General features: G+C 39.9%; 1 protein-coding gene across 12 annotated transcripts in view; it reads left to right on the top strand.

The window, feature by feature from the left end:
• Positions 1-18698, top strand: part of TNRC6B (trinucleotide repeat containing adaptor 6B) — a 139041-nt gene that overhangs the window by 93961 nt on the left and 26382 nt on the right. For 9 of the 12 annotated variants that reach the window (XM_048933984.1, XM_048933982.1, XM_048933983.1 and 6 more), the window contains 7 exons: positions 740-3067; positions 3931-4089; positions 8167-8345; positions 9109-9183; positions 10431-10476; positions 14687-14835; positions 18435-18560. In XM_048933984.1, the coding sequence (XP_048789941.1) occupies positions 740-3067; positions 3931-4089; positions 8167-8345; positions 9109-9183; positions 10431-10476; positions 14687-14835; positions 18435-18560 (3062 nt within the window). Of the gene's footprint in view, positions 1-739; positions 3068-3930; positions 4090-8166; positions 8346-9108; positions 9184-10430; positions 10477-14686; positions 14836-16020; positions 16192-18434; positions 18561-18698 lie in introns of all 12 variants that reach the window. The other 3 variants (XM_048933991.1, XM_048933987.1, XM_048933985.1) reach the window with 3 other exon arrangements.

Below are 18698 nucleotides of genomic sequence, written 5' to 3'. Positions count from 1 at the left end.
CTTTGGGAAAGAAAACTCTTTGTTTTGTAAGGGTGTAAAGAAAGTTCTGCTAGCAAAATCAACTTAAAAAAAGATGTATTTGAAGCTAAAGGCTTCAGCTTTATATTCCTTTTATGTTTTTCATCTTTTACCTTTCTGTCTGTCAGAAATACTGGTTGCTTTGTTGAATCGGTCACAGAATCATAGAGTATCCTTAGTTGGAAGTGACCCATAAGGACCTCTGAATCCAACTCCTGGCTCCTCACAGGATCACCAAAACATCAGACCATACGCTTCTTGAACTCCATCATGTAGTCTCCTACTTGACTATGCAAACATGCATGCATAAAAGTGTGTGCACGTATATATTCTTGTTCTCCACGTAGTATGATTTCATCTGTTTTTGAGAAGTCTACAACTAGTGCCAGTAGTGACCATACAGGTTCATTTAGTGAGTTGCAGTTGTTTTGTTGAACTTGAATCAGCTGGTCTGTAAGACACTGAGAGACTTAACCATAATTCAGATGCCCGCAAACTGCTTCTGGGCAATTTCTTGAAATGCATTTTTAATCTGTATTTTTAATGGTTTTTTCTAGCTTCTTGTTCTTCCTAAGCAACTCTGTGACGTGCATGAGAATAGGATCAATGTATTAATTGAATCAATAGTCAGTGGTGTCAAAAACGTGATGTTCAGTGTTCGTAGAGAGCATTGAATATTAATGGCCTTTGGGGGTCTTTTTTATGCTTTTTGTCTTTTTAGATTCAACAATTGGAGGTGCTGCTGCTTCAAATTATGCAAATTCCACTTGGGGTCCTGGAGCCTCCTCCAACAGCGGCACCAACGCCAACCCAACTCACATCTGGGACAAGGTGATTGTAGACGGGTCTGACATGGAAGAGTGGCCTTGTATCGCCAGCAAAGATGCTGAGTCTTCTTCCGAAAACACCACCGATAACAACAGTGCCTCGAACCCTGGCTTGGAGAAGAACGCTCTGCCAGGAAGCACCACTAGTAACAAAGGAAAAGGAAGCCAGTGCCAGTCTGGAAGCGCTGGAAATGAATGTAATCTTGGGGCCTGGAAATCTGATCCCAAGGCTAAATCTGTTCAATCTTCCAACCCTGCTGCCGAGAGTAACAATGGACTAAGTAATTGGAGGAACTTGACTGGACAAGATAGAATTGGTTCTGGTTCTGGCTTCAGCAACTTTAACCCAAATAGCAACCCGTCTGCTTGGCCAGCACTGGTCCAAGAGGGCAATTCTAGGAAAGGGACTTCGGAATCTGATAGTGGTAGCTCCAATGCACAGATTAGCACAGTAGGTCAGACCTCTAGGGAACAGCAGTCAAAGATGGAAAATGCGGGTGTTAACTTTGTCTCTGGCAGAGAACAGGCTCAAATTCATAACACTGATGGACCAAAAAACGGAAACACTAACTCCTTGAACTTAAGTTCACCAAACCCTATGGAGAATAAGGGAATGCCCTTTGAAATGGGCTTGGGGAACCCTTCCAGGAGCACTGACACCCCTTCACAAAGCACTGGAGAAAGAAAGACTGGGAGTGTTGGGTCTTGGGGTACAGCTAGGGGGTCTTCTGGAACTGACACAGTCTCTGGACAGAGCAATTCTGGAAACCATGGGAACAATGGAAAGGATAGGGAGGACTCCTGGAAAGGAGCTTCTGTTCAAAAATCTAATGGGTCAAGAAGCGATTCTTGGGATAACAATAACCGGTCTACGGGTGGTGGGTCTTGGAACTTTGGCCCTCAGCATGCAAATGAAAGCAAATGGGGTGAAGGGAACAAATTAACATCTGGGGTCTCTCAGGGAGAATGGAAACAGCTGTCTGGGTCTGATGAACTGAAGATTGGAGAATGGAGTGGTCCAAACCAACCAAATTCTAGCACTGGAGCATGGGACAATCAAAAAGGCCACCCTCTTCCTGAAAACCAAGGCAATTCCCAGGCTCCCTGTTGGGGAAGATCTTCCAGCTCTGCAGGAAGTGAGGTTGGAGGTCAAAGCACTGGAAGCAACCACAAAGCAGGAAGTAGTGACAGTCACAATTCTGGACGCCGATCATATAGGCCTACACATCCTGATTGCCAGGCAGTCTTGCAGACTTTGCTGAGCAGGACTGATTTGGACCCCCGAGTGCTTTCAAACACTGGCTGGGGCCAAACACAAATTAAGCAAGACACCGTATGGGATATTGAAGAGATGCCACGGCCTGAGGGGAAGTCTGACAAAGGAACTGAGGGGTGGGAGAGCTCTGCCACACAGACAAAGAACTCAGGGGGCTGGGGCGATGTACCCAGCCAAAGCAATCAAATCAAGTCTGGATGGGGTGAGCTCTCAACCCCAACAGAGTGGAAGGACCCCAAAAATACTGGAGGATGGAATGACTATAAGAACCCCAATTCATCTAATTGGGGAGGGGGAAGACAAGAAGAGAAATCGTCATCTTCTTGGAATGACAGCTCTAGTAAGGATCAGGGGTGGGGTGGACGGCAGCCTAATCAAGGATGGTCTTCTGGAAAGAACGGTTGGGGAGAGGAAGTTGACCAAGCGAAAAACAGCAACTGGGAAAGTACGGGAAATAAGCCAGCATCTGGTTGGGGTGAAGGTGGGCAAAATGAGATTGGAACTTGGGGTAATGGTGCAAATACAGGCTCTGCTTCAAAGGGTGGTTGGGACGATTGTAAAAGAAATTCAACGTGGAATGAGACGGGTCGACAGCCCAACTCCTGGAACAAGCAGCAGCAGCAACAGCAGCAGCAGCAGCAGGAGACTTCTGGTTCCTGGGGTCCACCGCCACAAACTCCAAGTAATGGGCGACCTCCGAACCCAAACTGGAACAGCGGACCACAACCAGCTGCCCCCAAAGACGAGGAGCCTAGTGGCTGGGAAGAACCTTCTCCACAGTCAATCAGTCGGAAAATGGATATTGATGATGGCACTTCAGCGTGGGGAGATCCTAGCAGTTATAACTACAAGAATGTGAACCTGTGGGACAAGAACTCACAAGGAGGACAGGCCCCACGGGAACAGAGCCTGCCTACTCCAATGACTAGCAAATCACAAGCATCAGGTACTCCTTCCTTTCTTCAGCAAATTTCTATGACCGTAACCCTTCTGCATAAGAGGTACACTTGTAGCCTATAGCTAATAGCATTATTTCATAACGAAAAGCCATTTCTTACTTGAATGTTTGGTGCTGAATTCAAGTGTCATTAATTTGAATCAAATAGTCCTTTGCTTATTGTGCCTTAATAACTTTGATCTGAAGACCGGTCAGCTTGCCAGTAAAAAAAAAAAAAAGTGTTAGCTGGCAGGTATTCTATCTGGGAAGGGTTGAATTCTTACAGAACTTTTATTTAATTACTAGAGAAACAGGAAAAAATTCTGTATTTGTTTTGAGTCAAAAACTGTTTGCTTTGAAACATGGTTAATAGCAGTTGACACTGAATGAGCATCTGGTTTAGTTTCTTAGCTCAATTTGGTTCTACTGTATGATGAAGAATATTTAGCGACGTATTTTCGTCTTTGAAATAATAATTACCAAAAAAAATACCAAGAAATCAACCCTGCATAGCCTGGAAATGAGTGAGGTGTACTGTTATGTTCTTAGTTGTTCTTCAGTATATGAAAACCCCAAATGGTCTGGTGCTTTCAGTAAAAGAAGTTCACCAGAAGACAAAGTAGGGTTAGGTTCATATTTAACCTGAGAGAAGAATATTATTCATCCTTATGTTCTTTCTTTTCATACCTGAAGCTCAGAGCCCACCATGAACAGTTGATACGAACAGTTTTTGATTCTGTTTCACCCACGCTATTGAGACCTCAGAGTCTTCAGCAGATGTAATGCAGTAGAATAATGACATGGTGCTGCACTGCAGTAAATAGTTCGTTGTCTAAACGGTCTGTAATGAAAACTCTTTCTCCTTTGTGCAGTCTGGAGCAAAAGCACTCCGCCTGCTCCAGATAATGGTACGTCCGCCTGGGGTGAGCCAAATGAAACCAGTCCCGGGTGGGGTGAAGTAGATGATACAGGAGCATCGACAACAGGCTGGGGGAATGCACCTTCCAACGCCCCGAATGCCATGAAATCTAGTGAGTATAGGACAGATCCTAGTTTATTTGCAGTGGTCCTGGAGACTTCTAGCGTTTGGCTTTTTGATATAGGTCACCCATGGAGGAATTGTTATCTGAGGCCTAGAAGCAATGCTGAATGTAATGTAAGATATTGGTGGATGAGTGATTAAGTGCTTACCAATGACTGGATACTTACCTTTAAGGTAACGGAGACATTCTTCACCTAAGCGCTTAAAAGGACAGCTTTGATTTGTGCAAGTGTTGAAGCACTAGAGCATCTGAGCGAGGAAACACTTCTTTTTCTCACGTCATCTTTTCTGTCTGCACACTGTACAAACTTGTTACATGGTAAATTACCTTTTCTGATCACATCAGGAAAAGGAATGTGCAGTTTATAGAAACGTTTCACAGTAGAGGTGTGTGAAGTGCCTTTGAATGGACTTTCTTGTTGCATGAATGTGAAAAACTCATAAATCGACCTTCCTCTTGTGGCCTAACCTAAATGGCTGAATATTTCTAGATATTACCTGCCTGCAGCTATGCTTCTCCATGAATGAGATCCTGTTGAGCCTTTTTAAAAAAAAATTACTTTGAAGTTAAAATCCTACTATATCAAGTTAGATTTGTATGGAAGTTATTCCTGATGTAAACTGTTGGTAGAACTTCTGTTTCGCTGCTCTTAAGGAAAATGGGACAAACAAAGCAATCTCCCTCTGATACAGCATAGCAGTGTTATAGCCAAAGACTGTGACTTTTGGTTATTAAGGTTCCATTAGGAAATACTGATAATACTCACTGTTTCTGAACTTCAGTGTTTAAGTGGTAAGATTTTGCAGTGACAAGTTACTCTTACAGCATGTGATTGTCTGGGGTGAAATGCTGTGTAAGGATTGTTTGCTGTTCTGTCATTTGCTCTTACCCACACTCAAACAATTAGGCCATTTATGAAACAAAACTGGAAAATTCCAGTAACATCTATTGAAACCTTTATTGGGTGGCCATGGTACTTCTTGGACCTGTCAGACAAACTTGGCTCTTTTCAGGATGCTAGAATTTTTCTAGATGGATCATCTTCCTTCCTTTGTGAAAAGGCACCTAAGTGTAGCCAAAATAAGAGCCTCTGAGGTATTAAGAATCCATTAAAAAATCTGTGGATTTTAAAATATTTAAAATAGTCTTCCAAGACTACAAATAGTCAGTTGCTTGTCTTAGCTGGTCTGCATATGGTGACATAACCAAAAAGCTACAGCATATGTTTATGTGCTTTGTGTATAAGCTGTTTTCGCCTCAGGAAGAGCAAAATACAGGGGGTTTTCCCTGTGTTGGCTGTTAAAGTATGTCACCAGCATTAAGAACTGGGATCTTCGTTCTCCTGTGTACTGTGAATGCTCTATCAAATCCTTTCTAATTGGCACCCAGACAGAACAAAGGAGAAAATCACATTATTCAGTGGACTAAGGGGAGATATTTCGTATCTTGGGTAAGCTGGAAAAGGAAATTGGGGCAAAAAGCCTGCAAAGGTGTAATTTATGGTTGAAAGTAAAGAGAGGAAATAAAGACTAGCATCAGCTGGACAAGAAAATTACAGTTGAGAGCCAAAGAAGGAAGTGGGAGGTGAGGTGTGACCAAAAAAAACCCAACCAACCCCAAAAGAACTAAATGAGCAGAAAAGGTTGTGAAAATAGGTTTCCTGTATGTATTATGAAGAAGAGGTAGGACAGGAGAGAATCATGCAACCAAACAGCGTAGAGCTTAGCGTAGGAAAGCTGCTTGAAGTAAAGAAATGTGAGGCAGAGTAAAAGTTACCACTTGGGAGAGTGCTCAGTTGTACATTCAGAGAATATTTGTTAACTTTGCACAGATAAGGTCAAGACAGAAATTGTGCCATTACTGCTTGTGAAAGCCATTGGCATTATATCCCATTATTCTGCAGTGCTGGCTAACAGCAGTCTTTATTCACAGTACTGTTAACTCCAGTGGTAGGAGTCTGTGCAGTTGGTGTGAAGTTTCAGCTTAACTGAAGTCATGTGAGTGTCCATATGATACTGTCTTATGGATTGTGTTTTTGTTTGATGTGTTTTTTCAATCATGACAGGTTTACATAAAAACTAAACGGTGATGAGAAGTCATGTGGTTTAAAGTCTCTGAAATGTTGATTTGCTCCATTATATCACATATGCTGTGATGGCTTTCCATGGAAAGAAGGTTTTTGTGTAGGACCTGAAATACTCCAAGCATAAAATGGGATTGATGGGGTTTTTTGCCCTGTGGTGTTGTTACATCCAGTTGTCCAGCAAGCGAGTACTTTTGGTTATTTGTGTGAGTGTGATTGGTGTGAGCTCCATTTTGCATTTGATGAATAGAGGCATATGGATTTTGAGAAAACTTATTTGGATTTTGAATTCTTTATCTGGCTAGCTAAGGATTGGAGGTTTTGCATTTACCTACCTTTGTGTGACTGCATGTAGCATTTCAATTGTACTGTGCTACAGCTCCATCTGACCTTAAGTTGCACGTGCAGAAACTTGAGCCTAGTTCATGGCCTGCTTGTTAAAAAAAAATTAAAATTACAAAGTTTCATCAGCACTGCATAGGAGTTCTCTGACAGGAGTTGTTTGGTTTTTTTGTGACAACATAATTTTGTTGGTACCTTCAGAGCTTCATTTCCTTACTGTATGTCATTGTGCCTTCTCACTCAGCACGTGAAAAAAATAAAGCAGGAGCTCTGCTGACAAGGAAGGCTTCTTTCTGTTCTGATTCATGTTCAGGTGTCTCAGACCTGAGAGCTGTCAATGCAGAAAATTCTCTCTGGTCATGTAGTTAAAACCAGGATCATAGGACTATATTTAAACACTGGCTGGAAGTAAGTTAAAGCCTGTAGCTTTTTCTGTGTAAGTAGCATGATTAAAGGATCAAGAGGCAGATTTTTATGCTTGGGCCAATGTGGTGCCTAAGCAGGTCTGAGTTTTGGTGCACAAAAGTGTGTTGAAAGGTTGAGTTTCCTGTGAAGTAGTTCAGTTGTTATCTGTGGTGAGATTTAAGGTAGCTCCTAAGTTGCCATGAAAAGCTGCTGTACTTATCTTCAGACTGATACAGGCAGATTTCCCCTTGACAGATTAAATACATTTCCTGACTGCTATTTATATTGAGATTTCCTGCTAAGTTCTTATTCCTCATTTCCACTCTCAAAACCCAGACAATTGAAGGGTTAGTGAAGAGAAAGGTGGTGATGGTAGAGTTCCTTTCTAAAGGAGATGAGTGCTTGGGGAAGAAATGCACGGATGGAGAAGTTGCAGTAGGAAGGAAAGTGGTTGGACAGTGGACAAGAAAAGATTTGGGCTCTTATTGGCTTGTTAGAAGACTTAAAATTCTACGTTTCATGGCGGCTGTTATTAGAGAGTAACAACAAAAGGAGGCAACAGGGACAAGAAGCCCTTAGCATGAGTTTGTATGATGGAACCCAACTTTCTGGTAATTATATCTCTGTTTAAACAGTACTGGTAATGAGTCTTTTTAGTGCTACTGTTAAGGCTGGAAATGAAAGAGATTTTTGAGGGATTAAACTTGTTTTGGTGTTGCTTATGTCAGAGCACAATGTCAGGTCCTTTCCTTCAGATTCTGCTTTGTTGTTGCTCTTTTAAGTTCTTCATTTCTGTGTTCTGTGAAAGGATTCGACGTGGTGCAGTTTTGAAGGAAGGCAGGAAATTATTCACAAATCAGGAGCCAGAGTCCTCAGCACCCTTTGGATTTTTTTTCTTATGTGTCTTTGGAGTCTTTCATTTACATAAGGAGGTGATCGGTTGTCTTTTAAAGAATCCAAATGCAGCAGTAGTTGCAAGAGAGAAGTTTGTGTTGATCATTATTTCTTCTAAAGATTTGATGTTGCTTGAGAATTCTTGCGAAATAAGACATACTAACATGCCACCAGATCTCTTGGATTGTGGAGTTCATACACAAGTTTTTACTGCTGTTGGAGCGAATACACTTCTGTTTTTCACTTTTTGCAGTTCTGACAATTTCAGCTAATGCAGCATCTAGTCACCTGCTGCATGGTATTGTGGGCTTGTTTTTGAGCTTCTCTTTCTTCTTCTCAAGGTTCTAAATCTATGCAAGATGGCTGGGGAGAGAGTGATGGGCCAGTAACAGGCACACGTCATTCCAGCTGGGAAGAGGAGGAGGAGGGAGGAGTCTGGAACACAGCAGGCTCTCAGGGAAGCAGTTCCTCCCACAACTCAACAAGCTGGGGGCAAGGAGGAAAGAAAACACAGATAAAGGTAAAACACTTGAATGATTCATAACTACAGTGTTGTCTGAAAGCAGTGTGACTGATGTGTTAGAGCATTTCTAATAAGTATTCTTTTAAGAGGCATTATACAGAATTCAGCTAGAAAGGTGCCTGGTAGAGCAGCATAAAAAATGAGGTTTTTGGATTTGTTCTAATGTGTTACACCTGTTGTGACTAATAGGTCTGCCAAAAAGTGTCATATTCTCTTGCTATGAAGGCTGCAGAGCCATTGCTAAGTGAAACTGAGCGGTTAGTATCTCAGGACTGTTGCTCATCTGTTCTTGGCACATCTGTTAAACTGCTGCTGTTCTGCTTGCATAGCCTGCTGGAGTTCAGAATCCACAGGCCCTTTGGCAGTGCCCTCCAGTTTCTACATGGCTCCAGTTTCTACTTGGATTTGGGTCTGACTTGTGTTTGTTATTGTTAAATTTCAGCCTTGACTAGGATCTTGGCTACAGTCCTAAATGAATTGCTTTCTAAGGCTTGTATACATGTTAAAGTTCTCTATAACAGTAACATTTGATGTTGTATTAATTTTAGAAGGACTGAGCTTTCTCTGCTTCTAATCAGATATTCAGGGCAGACTTAAAAGGTGAGAGCAAAGCAATTTCCAAGGACAAGGTGTTTGTTACAGAAATAAATTTCTCAGATATTAGGATTTTCTTTCAACACTTCCCATCGCAGGGATAAAACAGAATTTAAGGAATGGAAAAGATGTTTAAAAATGTCTGTTTTTTTTTTTCTCTTTTTAGTGCTCATTAAAAGGAGGAAATAGTGATTCATGGATGAACCCTATATCCAAACAGTTTTCAAATATGGGCTTGCTAGTAAGTGAATTTTTATGAATTTAATACACAATTTGTAAAAAAGCTGTAAGTTTTAAATCAGTGAGATGATGGCTCACTTTCAAGTGTGTTACTTTTTACCCTGCGTTTGCTTTGTAGGCATGTTGCTCTAATATCAGTAGTAGCTGGGTATCCAGAACTTCTTGCAAGTAAGAATGGTTCTTTAAAAATAAAAAGATAAAAAAAAGCACCCACAAACTTACACACTTTAAAGCTGCTTTATGACAGTTGTAACTGGTGGCTTTTCATAAAGTGCTGTTTAGAACACTCCAGATAGAGGCCTCAGCTCATGGTTATATCATCAGACGTCTATGATTTTCCAGGACTCTTCAGGTTTCTGAAGCTCAGTCATTTCCCAGAGAAGCAGAGTTACAACCCTGTGTCTTAATTATTTTTACTAAGTAATGTGCAGCAGGGTCTTTTTTTAGGACAGAAAGAGCTCAATATTAAATGGTATTTAAGGATGAATTAGAAAGGTGAATAAATAGAGGGATGTCATGGAGAGAAAAGACCAATCTACGAAGTAGTATATTATAAAAATGCAAACACACAGAAATGCTGACGAACTTCTGATGTGGTCTCTGTGTCAAATATTTTACTGACTATTGCACCAACTGTAATACTCTGATGCAGGAGTAATAATACTTGCTAGCAAAAGATCGTAATGTGGAGACTGTGTGAGAAGCCAGGGCTGCACAAACTGTCACTAACAGGGCGAGGATTAGTTTGTACAAACTTTTGGCTGCAAGGCTCAAACTGAGTCTGCTAGAGCGTAGATGCTTCTGAAAGCTATGGGAACACACTGTCCCAGACTGCCAGCTGAAGAGTAACTTGGCAGCGCATTTCAAGATTTGATGACTGGACGGGTCATGAGGATGAGCTATCATTTTGGCCGCTATTTTCAGTGTTTCTTCCCTTGACCACTGGAACATGAGGACAGAGGTTCATTTCACAGAGCAGCTGTCTATCCATCTTTCTCTGTCTGTTGCTTGTGTTGTGTGTCTGGTTTCATTTCTGTAAACTCGCCACATACAGAGCTGAGGGGTTGGGATGAGGTGTGCCCAAACTGAAATCAGGAGTTTTTGTGTGCTAAATTATAGTTTAGAATGGAACTGCAGTTGGCACAAACATGTTTTTCCTTCATTACACCTTTAACCATCAAGGGCTCCTTTCAGAAACATCCCTCAGCATTTCAAAGAAGTCAGAACTGACTTTCTTTTTTCTTCCAGAGTCAAACTGAGGACATTCCAGGCAATAAGATGGACTTGTCTGTAGGTATGTATAATTTAATTTAATTGAAATATGAGACCACATGTAGTATTTTCATGTAGATGATACGCTTTCCTTTGGAAAGGTTAGATCCTTACTTTTTAGCACTCCCCATAAGAGAGGGACATGGTGATAGATGCCATCTGATATCTTCGCTGCAAGCTTTGAATACTTACACAGCCAGTGCCAGAATGCAACGTTGGCATGTATACCTGTACAGAACACAACTGTAACCTGGGGAAGGGGCATCCTAAGAGACTGTATTGATTTTTGCAGTTCATGTTCATTGTCAATGTCAAGAAAGTGAGGGTCTTTCTTTCCTGTTGCTCTTGACAGTAGGACATTCCAATTAGCTTAGGTCCCTGGAGGTGATGCAAGTTGAGACTATCTGTGGTGATTTCTTCAGTTGCTTGCCTCAGGTTATTATGAATTATTTGCTCAGTAGAACCAGATTTTTCCCTATAGATAACCTCACCGCAAATCCTGCACTGCTTAAGTGGAGTGGAGCAAGGGGAAAGCATGAACCTAAATGAGAAGTTGAATTTGACCACTTGGATTAACTGTATTACCTAATCCTATTTAATCAGCTTGGAATATGCCACAACTTTTTTCTTTGGCAGACTGTCTGCAAAGTAAACTGTCAGAATTTTTTTGTTCTCGAAATCAAGTTTGGTTTTACATTTTGGCTTTTTTTCAGATTGTTTCTGAATAGTCACTGACATTGTATTGTGGTAGAAATACCACACGTTTCTGAACTCTTCTGCCATTTGAGCTGTTCCCTGCAAGATCCGTAGAGCATATATTAAAAGAAATGATCCAATTTTAGAGTTTCTTTTTTTCTTTTTTATTGAGTCCTTTGGAGACTCAGTAAAGATAAAAACATTAACAGCACAGTCTTAGGTACTTAAAAACAGGAAGAAGGTCTCCTTCCTGTGTTCAGTCTACGGAATCTACAGAAGCAGGAAGGGTTGCCTTATGTCCTTGCTTGCAAAGACAGACCTCATCCAGTTAAAGTCAAATGAATGAAGTAGTTTAATTTTTGTATGTGTGGATAAGTGGCAGTGGGAAGGCGTCTGGTCTGATGCTGACCCTCTTTGCACCAGAGCAGTCAAAAGCATCGGCCACAGCTGTAGGCATCGCATCTTGTAATGGAATTGGGATTTTTCTCAACCAAAAAAGATTGATCGTTTGGATCATGCTTTAATCTTCATTGGTAGTGAAGTTGTAGATTTGCAGTACTCAAGGCGTACGTTTGGTATCAGCTCCAGTTTTAGTATTTTAATGCAATCTGAAGATTTTCAGTATCTCTTGGCTTAAAAAATACTGCTTTCTTAAAAGAGATGGTTTTTCTGCTGCATCACACCTTATAGAAGATGAAAGTTTCTTTTTCCACAAATTCTTTCTTCCTGTTAACAATTAAGGACTCCTTATCTTTTTATAGCAATTCATAGTTATGGGGAAAATAGCCTAACTTTTTTTCTATCCTCTTTGGCCTCTGCATTCAGACTCTCCTTGTGTCACATTTCTCTAAGTAGCCTGACTTACGCTGATTATAGTTCTTTTTATTCCTTGTCTCCAAATTAATTTGGATCCTTGAAACTTTCTGCTCTTGGGGATCTTAAAGCTATCAGACCTTGTGAGGAAGAGCGTTAGACACTCAGAATATTCTGTGAGAATGCTGCAGAAAGGTTGCATTATCTTGATGTGTTGCACATCTATTCTTTAACTTGTCCGTTAATGGCAACATCTTTGATCCTAGATACATGTGTTTGTTATAGTTTGTATTCTATTTCAAAGAATAAGAATGTAACTGAGACTTTTCTACAGCTTTTGTGTTACTTTATTCTCTGCTTGGAAGTTCTGATCTTTTTTGCTTATGTTGCTTGTGAACAGTATAAGCTGTTTGCTCAGCCTGTAATTACTATCTAAACCTCAAAGGCTGGACTTTGTTATCAGGTAGTCTTGTTCTTCAACTGGATTTTGGTCATGTTTACAACATGCCAAGCTTTAGTAGCCAGATAGCTCCAGCTTAGTATTTTCCCAGTTTGTGGATAAATACGCATTGAACTCCATTAAATCTGTGCTTGGAGACCACGTGTATCAGAGAAAACATAGGCTTTTGTATGCACAGAGTAACTTGGCTCTGATCATCACGCCTCTTAAAATAGGTCCAGTTGTCATAGTAATTGCCATAGTAATTCTTACTATGTGGGTCTCAGTCTTGTTTGAAAAATATGTTGCTTTGGTTGCAAGGTACTGTACTGTCCAAGAGAGAAAAGAAATGGATCAGTAGAAAGCCTGAGGCAGATTTACTTGCCTGTTTGTTTGTTATCAGATCTCTTCAACAGGCAGCTTGTTGAACTTTGGAAATAGGAAATAGGATGCAGCTTTTATCTACTGACAAAAGTCCTGAGATGTGAAGTTTGATACTGCAGTACGTAGCTTGTCAGGACCACTTAGTATTTTAACGTCTCATTCTGTTTGACAGCCACTTCTGTCTTCTTTCTTTAGTATATTAGAAGCAACCTCTGTAGATCATGGAATTCTCAACTCATCTGTAAAAACTGGGAAATTCATTTCCATTACTCTTGATTCAAATTCAGTTCATACTGTATACAACTGTAGATACGTAACAAAGCTGTAACCAGAGTGTGACAATTCAATATGGTTGCTGAGTAGTCATGGATATTGTGACTTAATGGCAAAAATATAAAACCAGTATCTTTCTGATGTTTTAGTATTTGTGGTCAATTAGAAAACATATTGCAAACGTTTTTTTTTTCAGTATTACTTTTGCCACACTGGTTGTACTTTTTTTTTTTAACCATATTGATACTTGTATGTATATACTTATGGATTTTTTTTTCCTTTATGCTGAGTGCATGTGGTGAGAAAGGTATTCTTAATACCTTCTTTTCTTCATCAGGCATGGAAATTGATCTTTCAAGCTCTTGTTTCATCTCCTGGTTCTCACAGTGTCTCTTAGAGCTGTTAGCAGTGAGGAGAAAAAAAATCTGCTGAAGTGTCTTCTTTTACAAAGATGATAAAACATTTAACCTGTTCGACAGTTCTTTATGTAGATGATATTTGCTTGTGCCTAAGTGTTCTTGCTAATTGCAGAGGTGATAGGTCACTGTTCTTGTGATAAATGATGTTGAAGTCATCTGAGAAGATGAAGCTGGATCAACTCTCAAGGCTGTACTGAAAACAAAAACCCATGTAATTAGTGGTTGATTTCATAGGTCCTTGGCAGTAGGACACCTATAAATATTAACAGTATGCAATAGGACATTAACAAGAGATACTGCCTTTGAGAATCTTTTTTGAGAAGGTAAGTATTTCTAGGATTTTACAATCATTAGTTGTCTGCTGTGTATAATAAAGACTTCAGCGTTTGTCAGTGGTAGGATAAGGTATCCATCACCAAGTTCCTTTATTAAAGTCAGAAGTTTTGGCTAAATATGGTGACAGGCTTTTTGAACTATTCTTGTAAAGGCCATCTGTTCTACTAAACACAATTATTTAAAACGGAAAATACAAATAAAGCTTGGTTCTACCACTTTGCTTATATTTTGAAATTAATATGTTTTCCATTTACTTCAGCATAACACTGCTCATCTGATCCAAGTGCCAAGTATGACAGAAAGAATTGTTCTTTGACCGCGTTGCATGTAAGGCAGCAACTTCCTTTGGTCAGGACTTGGCTGATCATATGCTTGTAAAGAAAGATGTCTTGTCCACTGCGAGTGGTAGTTTCCTCATCTGTTATTAAAATCTCTTTCTCATGGTTCGCTGCATTACCCAGTAAACAATGTCAGGAGACTTGAAGTTGTTTGAAAAGCATCTCTTTCAGGTTGTATAATTGCTGCAGGCTGAGAGAGATTGATTACTTGGTGCAGGGAAGTTATGGTAGACCAGTAGATTGTTGTTGTTCAAGGATTAAGTTCACATTACTGCAGGAGAATTTTGACCAAATTATTCATACTTCCCTGAATTGGTTTGTTCAGTCTTAAAATGAAACTTCCTCCTTTATTTTTTCAGCATCCTTTGGTGAGAACTGTTTGCTGTACTAAATTAGAAGATAAATCTGATTTATACAAGATGTAAATAAGACAAATCTGATCTTACAGACTTTTTCTTTGGCTGTGAACCTGATGTTATGCAAGGCATTAGATATGATTGGCACTAATTATGCTTTCTTTGTTCTTTTCTGCAGGTGGTCTCCCAGATAAGAAGTTTGAGGTAGATAAACGAGCCATGAATCTCGGGGATTTTAATGACATAATGAGAAAGGATCGATCTGGGTTCCGTCCACCTAATTCCAAAGACATGGGAACCACAGATAGTGGGCCTTATTTTGAGAAGGTGAGAGAAATATCTTTAGATAAATTAAAATCAGTATTTGAGGTAATAGTTTTAATCCTATTCCTCTGGAAGCGCTAAAGATCCGGTCACCATGGATGAACTCAACAATAAAAGGTGTGAGGGAATTATGTTTGTAGAATGGATGTGTTTATAAAACAGAGGAGTCAGGTATGTACAAACAAGCTAAATTATCTAGGTAGAAAAATGCATTTTATTTTAGAATAGACTTTTTTTTTTAAATGATCAGGAAGGAATTCTTTTGTTTTTCTTGGAAGGATAAATTACTGGTAGTAATGAAATTCATTACAGGTTTCATCACAGTGATTCTTTTGGTTACTGACTACAGTCATCTACTGTAAAAAGATTGGTTTTAGATCTAAGTAAACATAAGTAATCACAGTCTTCCACGTTTTATTCTGCTTTGATATCTGTGATGCATTGGAAACACCCCTTCTAAATTCTGCAAGCCTTTTTTCTGTATGTCTGTGTGCTGTGAGCTTCTGTATGACATCTGTTTCTCTGTGACATCTGTTGTATGTTACGTTAGCGTTTCTTTCATATTCTTGCCCGTTTTAAGTAGAAGCTTTCACTGTTGTTACCAAATACTAATTGTTTCACATTATGGAGATTGTCCAATAGATTCAGAATGTTTGTTGTTGTGTTTTTTTAAATATATTTTATAATATGTAAAGTGGGAAAAAATATGTAAAAATTCTGTAGGTGTGTTAATGTCTGAGTTGTTTTTTTTTTTTTTTTAAAAAACTCCTCCATTTTGGTATAACAGGCCAAAAGCAGTTTTGTCAACTCCCTCTGGTGGCCCATGTAATAAATACCACTAGCAAACCTTAGGCTTTCCAAACAGTTTATGTTCATAGGTATATGCTGATATTGGGAGTTAACTGAAAGTGTGTTTGTTTCCGTAGTGGTAGCAGCCACTGTCAGAAATGAACTTTATTAGTGCAACAGACATCTCAAAATGTTTTTCTTAGAAGAAAACTTCTAGGGATTTATTGATCATCTCCTTGGACCAGAATTGTGATTGTTAAGTGGTCGTTTGAGTCTGAACTTTTGTCCATGTAATTGCTATTACAAATTAACTTTGCTTCTTCCTAGTCACTCACCGTCCCTCTTTTTCTCCTCTTGCATTCTGTTGCTTCACTAACCAACTCCTGCTGTTGGCTTCAGCTGACTTTGCCTTTCTCCAATCAAGATGGGTGCCTTGGGGATGAGGCTCCCTGCTCTCCCTTCTCCCCTTCTCCCAGCTACAAGCTGTCTCCCTCTGGTTCCACACTATCCAACGTCGGCCTTGGAGCAATCGGCTCAGGGCTCAGTCCCCAAAACTACGCTGCTAGACAAGTAAGCAGGCCACCTTATAAGATGCGTTGTTAATATGGCTGCAACCTGGGCTTAATCCTGGTTAGTCGGTTGCTTGCACTTGTTTTCCTACCAAATAAACAAATAACAAATTTCAGTTATATCAAACCACCCACTTTGGTTCCTGTCATCAAAATGTATTCTTTCTGGTTTTGTTGGCCTCTTACTTACTGAATCACAGTGCAGCAGCAGACAGACTTATTTTTCAGAAGTCGTGAAGTTAGTTAGTGAAGAACCTTGTGTTGATGTTTTAAAATCTATTTAGAGGCTGTTGATTTGCCCCCCCCAGCTTCCCACACCGAATTTTTCCAGACTGCCCAATAACCTCATGTGTAGAAATTTTCTTATAAAATGTTGCAGTCCTTTTGCATAGTGCCTGTTCCTTCCTCCCTTCCCTGCAGAGCATAGAAAGGACTGATTTTAGCAGCGTTTAAAAATGGTTGAAGTAGCAGTGGTTTTGTTCCGTGTGTGGAGAAATGGCAGGGAAGAAATGGAGTGGTTGATTATAGTTGGGACAATTCCTTGATACTGTGTTTTGCATTGTACAAGGAGAAAACATTGCAGGAATGCTAGGAAATTAAAGAATAGAACTGAGTATTACAACTGGACTAGCTTATATAGTCATGTGCCTGACATGATGGTGTTTCTGTGTGTTGTCTCTCTGTTTCTGTGTGATGCAGTGTTGAACATCAGATTAAATCCAGAATTTGTAGACATGTTCTCAAATTCAGTGTCCGGAACTCCACTGAGCTTTAGAGAAAGCTGAAAGTGTAGCAGCAGCTCCAAGCTTCTCAAAACATTTGATACGCAGTTGATCCCAGTGAGATTTTTCCAGAATACAGGCTTCTCTGTCTCTTGGGATTCATTTTCTCTTTTGTCTATCCTCCTGCTGCATGCTCAGTATGACATGGTGAGCTGCTTCTGAAAGAGGAGATGTATTGAGAAGATGCAGTGCAGGTGAATGAGGCGATCCACAGTGTACCAGTACAGAATTAGAATGAGAGACTTGTGTTTTAGCAAAAGGATAGTGGAGAATGCACAGCATTCCAGCTGAAGGGGGGCAAAACTTATGAGATTCTGGCATACAGGGGAAGGAAGGGTTTTGGAGAAGACCTCCAAGACTTCAGATTTGAAGAAAGATGAACTTACATTAGATACAGTGATGTTGGTATGGAGAGAGAACAGAACGATGGCTGAGGGTTTAAAAAGTGCTGTTTAGAAGCCATAGTGTATGACAGAAGCAGGTATGGATCAAGGGATTCTTGTATACAGTGGAGAAGGGGAGTTGCTGAAGGTCTTGGAGAAGAAAGGACAGGATCATGGCATGTAAGGACCTTTAGAGTACAGGAGAGAAGTGTGTTGGCTTCTGTTTTTAGAAGCAACAGCGCACAGCTGCACATGTAGGAGACTGTCCATAACATCTCCTGTGGCTTTTTGTTGGAAGATGTTAGAAAAAGTGCTCGGAGTCTGAAATAATGGAACATAATCACAAATTCTCTTGGTCGTTCTGTACAGTAGGATTTACTGCTACAGAAGTTACTTTAAAAAGACAAAACTGTTCTCATTAAAAAAAATCTAAAGAAACAGCAAGTGTTCTTTCTACTTAAGGAAAAAAATCACTAGGAGAGGGTTTTTTTCTTATTTGAGAGTTTACCTACTCTTCACCTTATTCTTTAATAAGAGGGAAAAATAGGAAAACAAAAAAATCTCGATCCAGAATGCTGAATATTTCACATCACAGGGAAATTTTTCATGACAATGCTGAGTTTTGATTTGTTAGTGGAAAGCCCTCAGCGAAAGTAACAGACTTGAGTGATGACAGCCTAGTGTGATAAAATACCTCACTTTTCTGAAACAGTGGCCAAAAATTCTCACTGACAGTCTTCCCATACTTTTAAGCTAGTGGAATGTTTTTTGAGCTTGTTCCTTGTACTTGGTTTCTGTTTCCTAACATGTTACATGCGAAATACAAAACACAAACTTAGTCATGTGCTTTGAAATACATGAACATGACTCTTCAATGTAGAAGAGAAAGAACCTGCATCTTGAAAATGTAGTATGGCGGTCTTCATGCAGGTGCAGCACTACTGATTTAGGGCAGACATTTCAGTAGTTCAAACAATACTCTGTTGAAGTCAGTACTTGCCTCATTATTTATAAATAGCTAGTAGCATAGATACCCATTATTCTGAAGAATTCTTCTCACTACTGCTTTAATTTTATAGGGTGGCAATCATGGTTTGTTTGGAAACAGCACAGCACAATCGAGGGGCATGCACACACCAGTGCAGCCACTAAATCCTTCCCCCAATATCCGGGCGCAAGTGCCTCCCCAATTTCTTTCTCCCCAGGTAAGGAATTTAAAGTAACTGGTTACTTGTAAAGAAAAGAAAAAAGAAAGCAAAGGAAGGAGCTACAGCCTTCAGTGCACATCATTGAGATTGTCATAGTCTTGATGTTAAGAAACAGAAAACGTAGATAAAAGTTTT

The sequence above is a fragment of the Lagopus muta genome, chromosome 1 (assembly GCF_023343835.1).
Source record: "Lagopus muta isolate bLagMut1 chromosome 1, bLagMut1 primary, whole genome shotgun sequence".
In the NCBI taxonomy this organism is placed as follows: Eukaryota; Metazoa; Chordata; class Aves; order Galliformes; family Phasianidae; genus Lagopus; species Lagopus muta.
The sequence above is the reverse complement of the archived record's forward strand: the minus strand, read 5'-3'. Positions and strand labels throughout refer to the sequence as shown.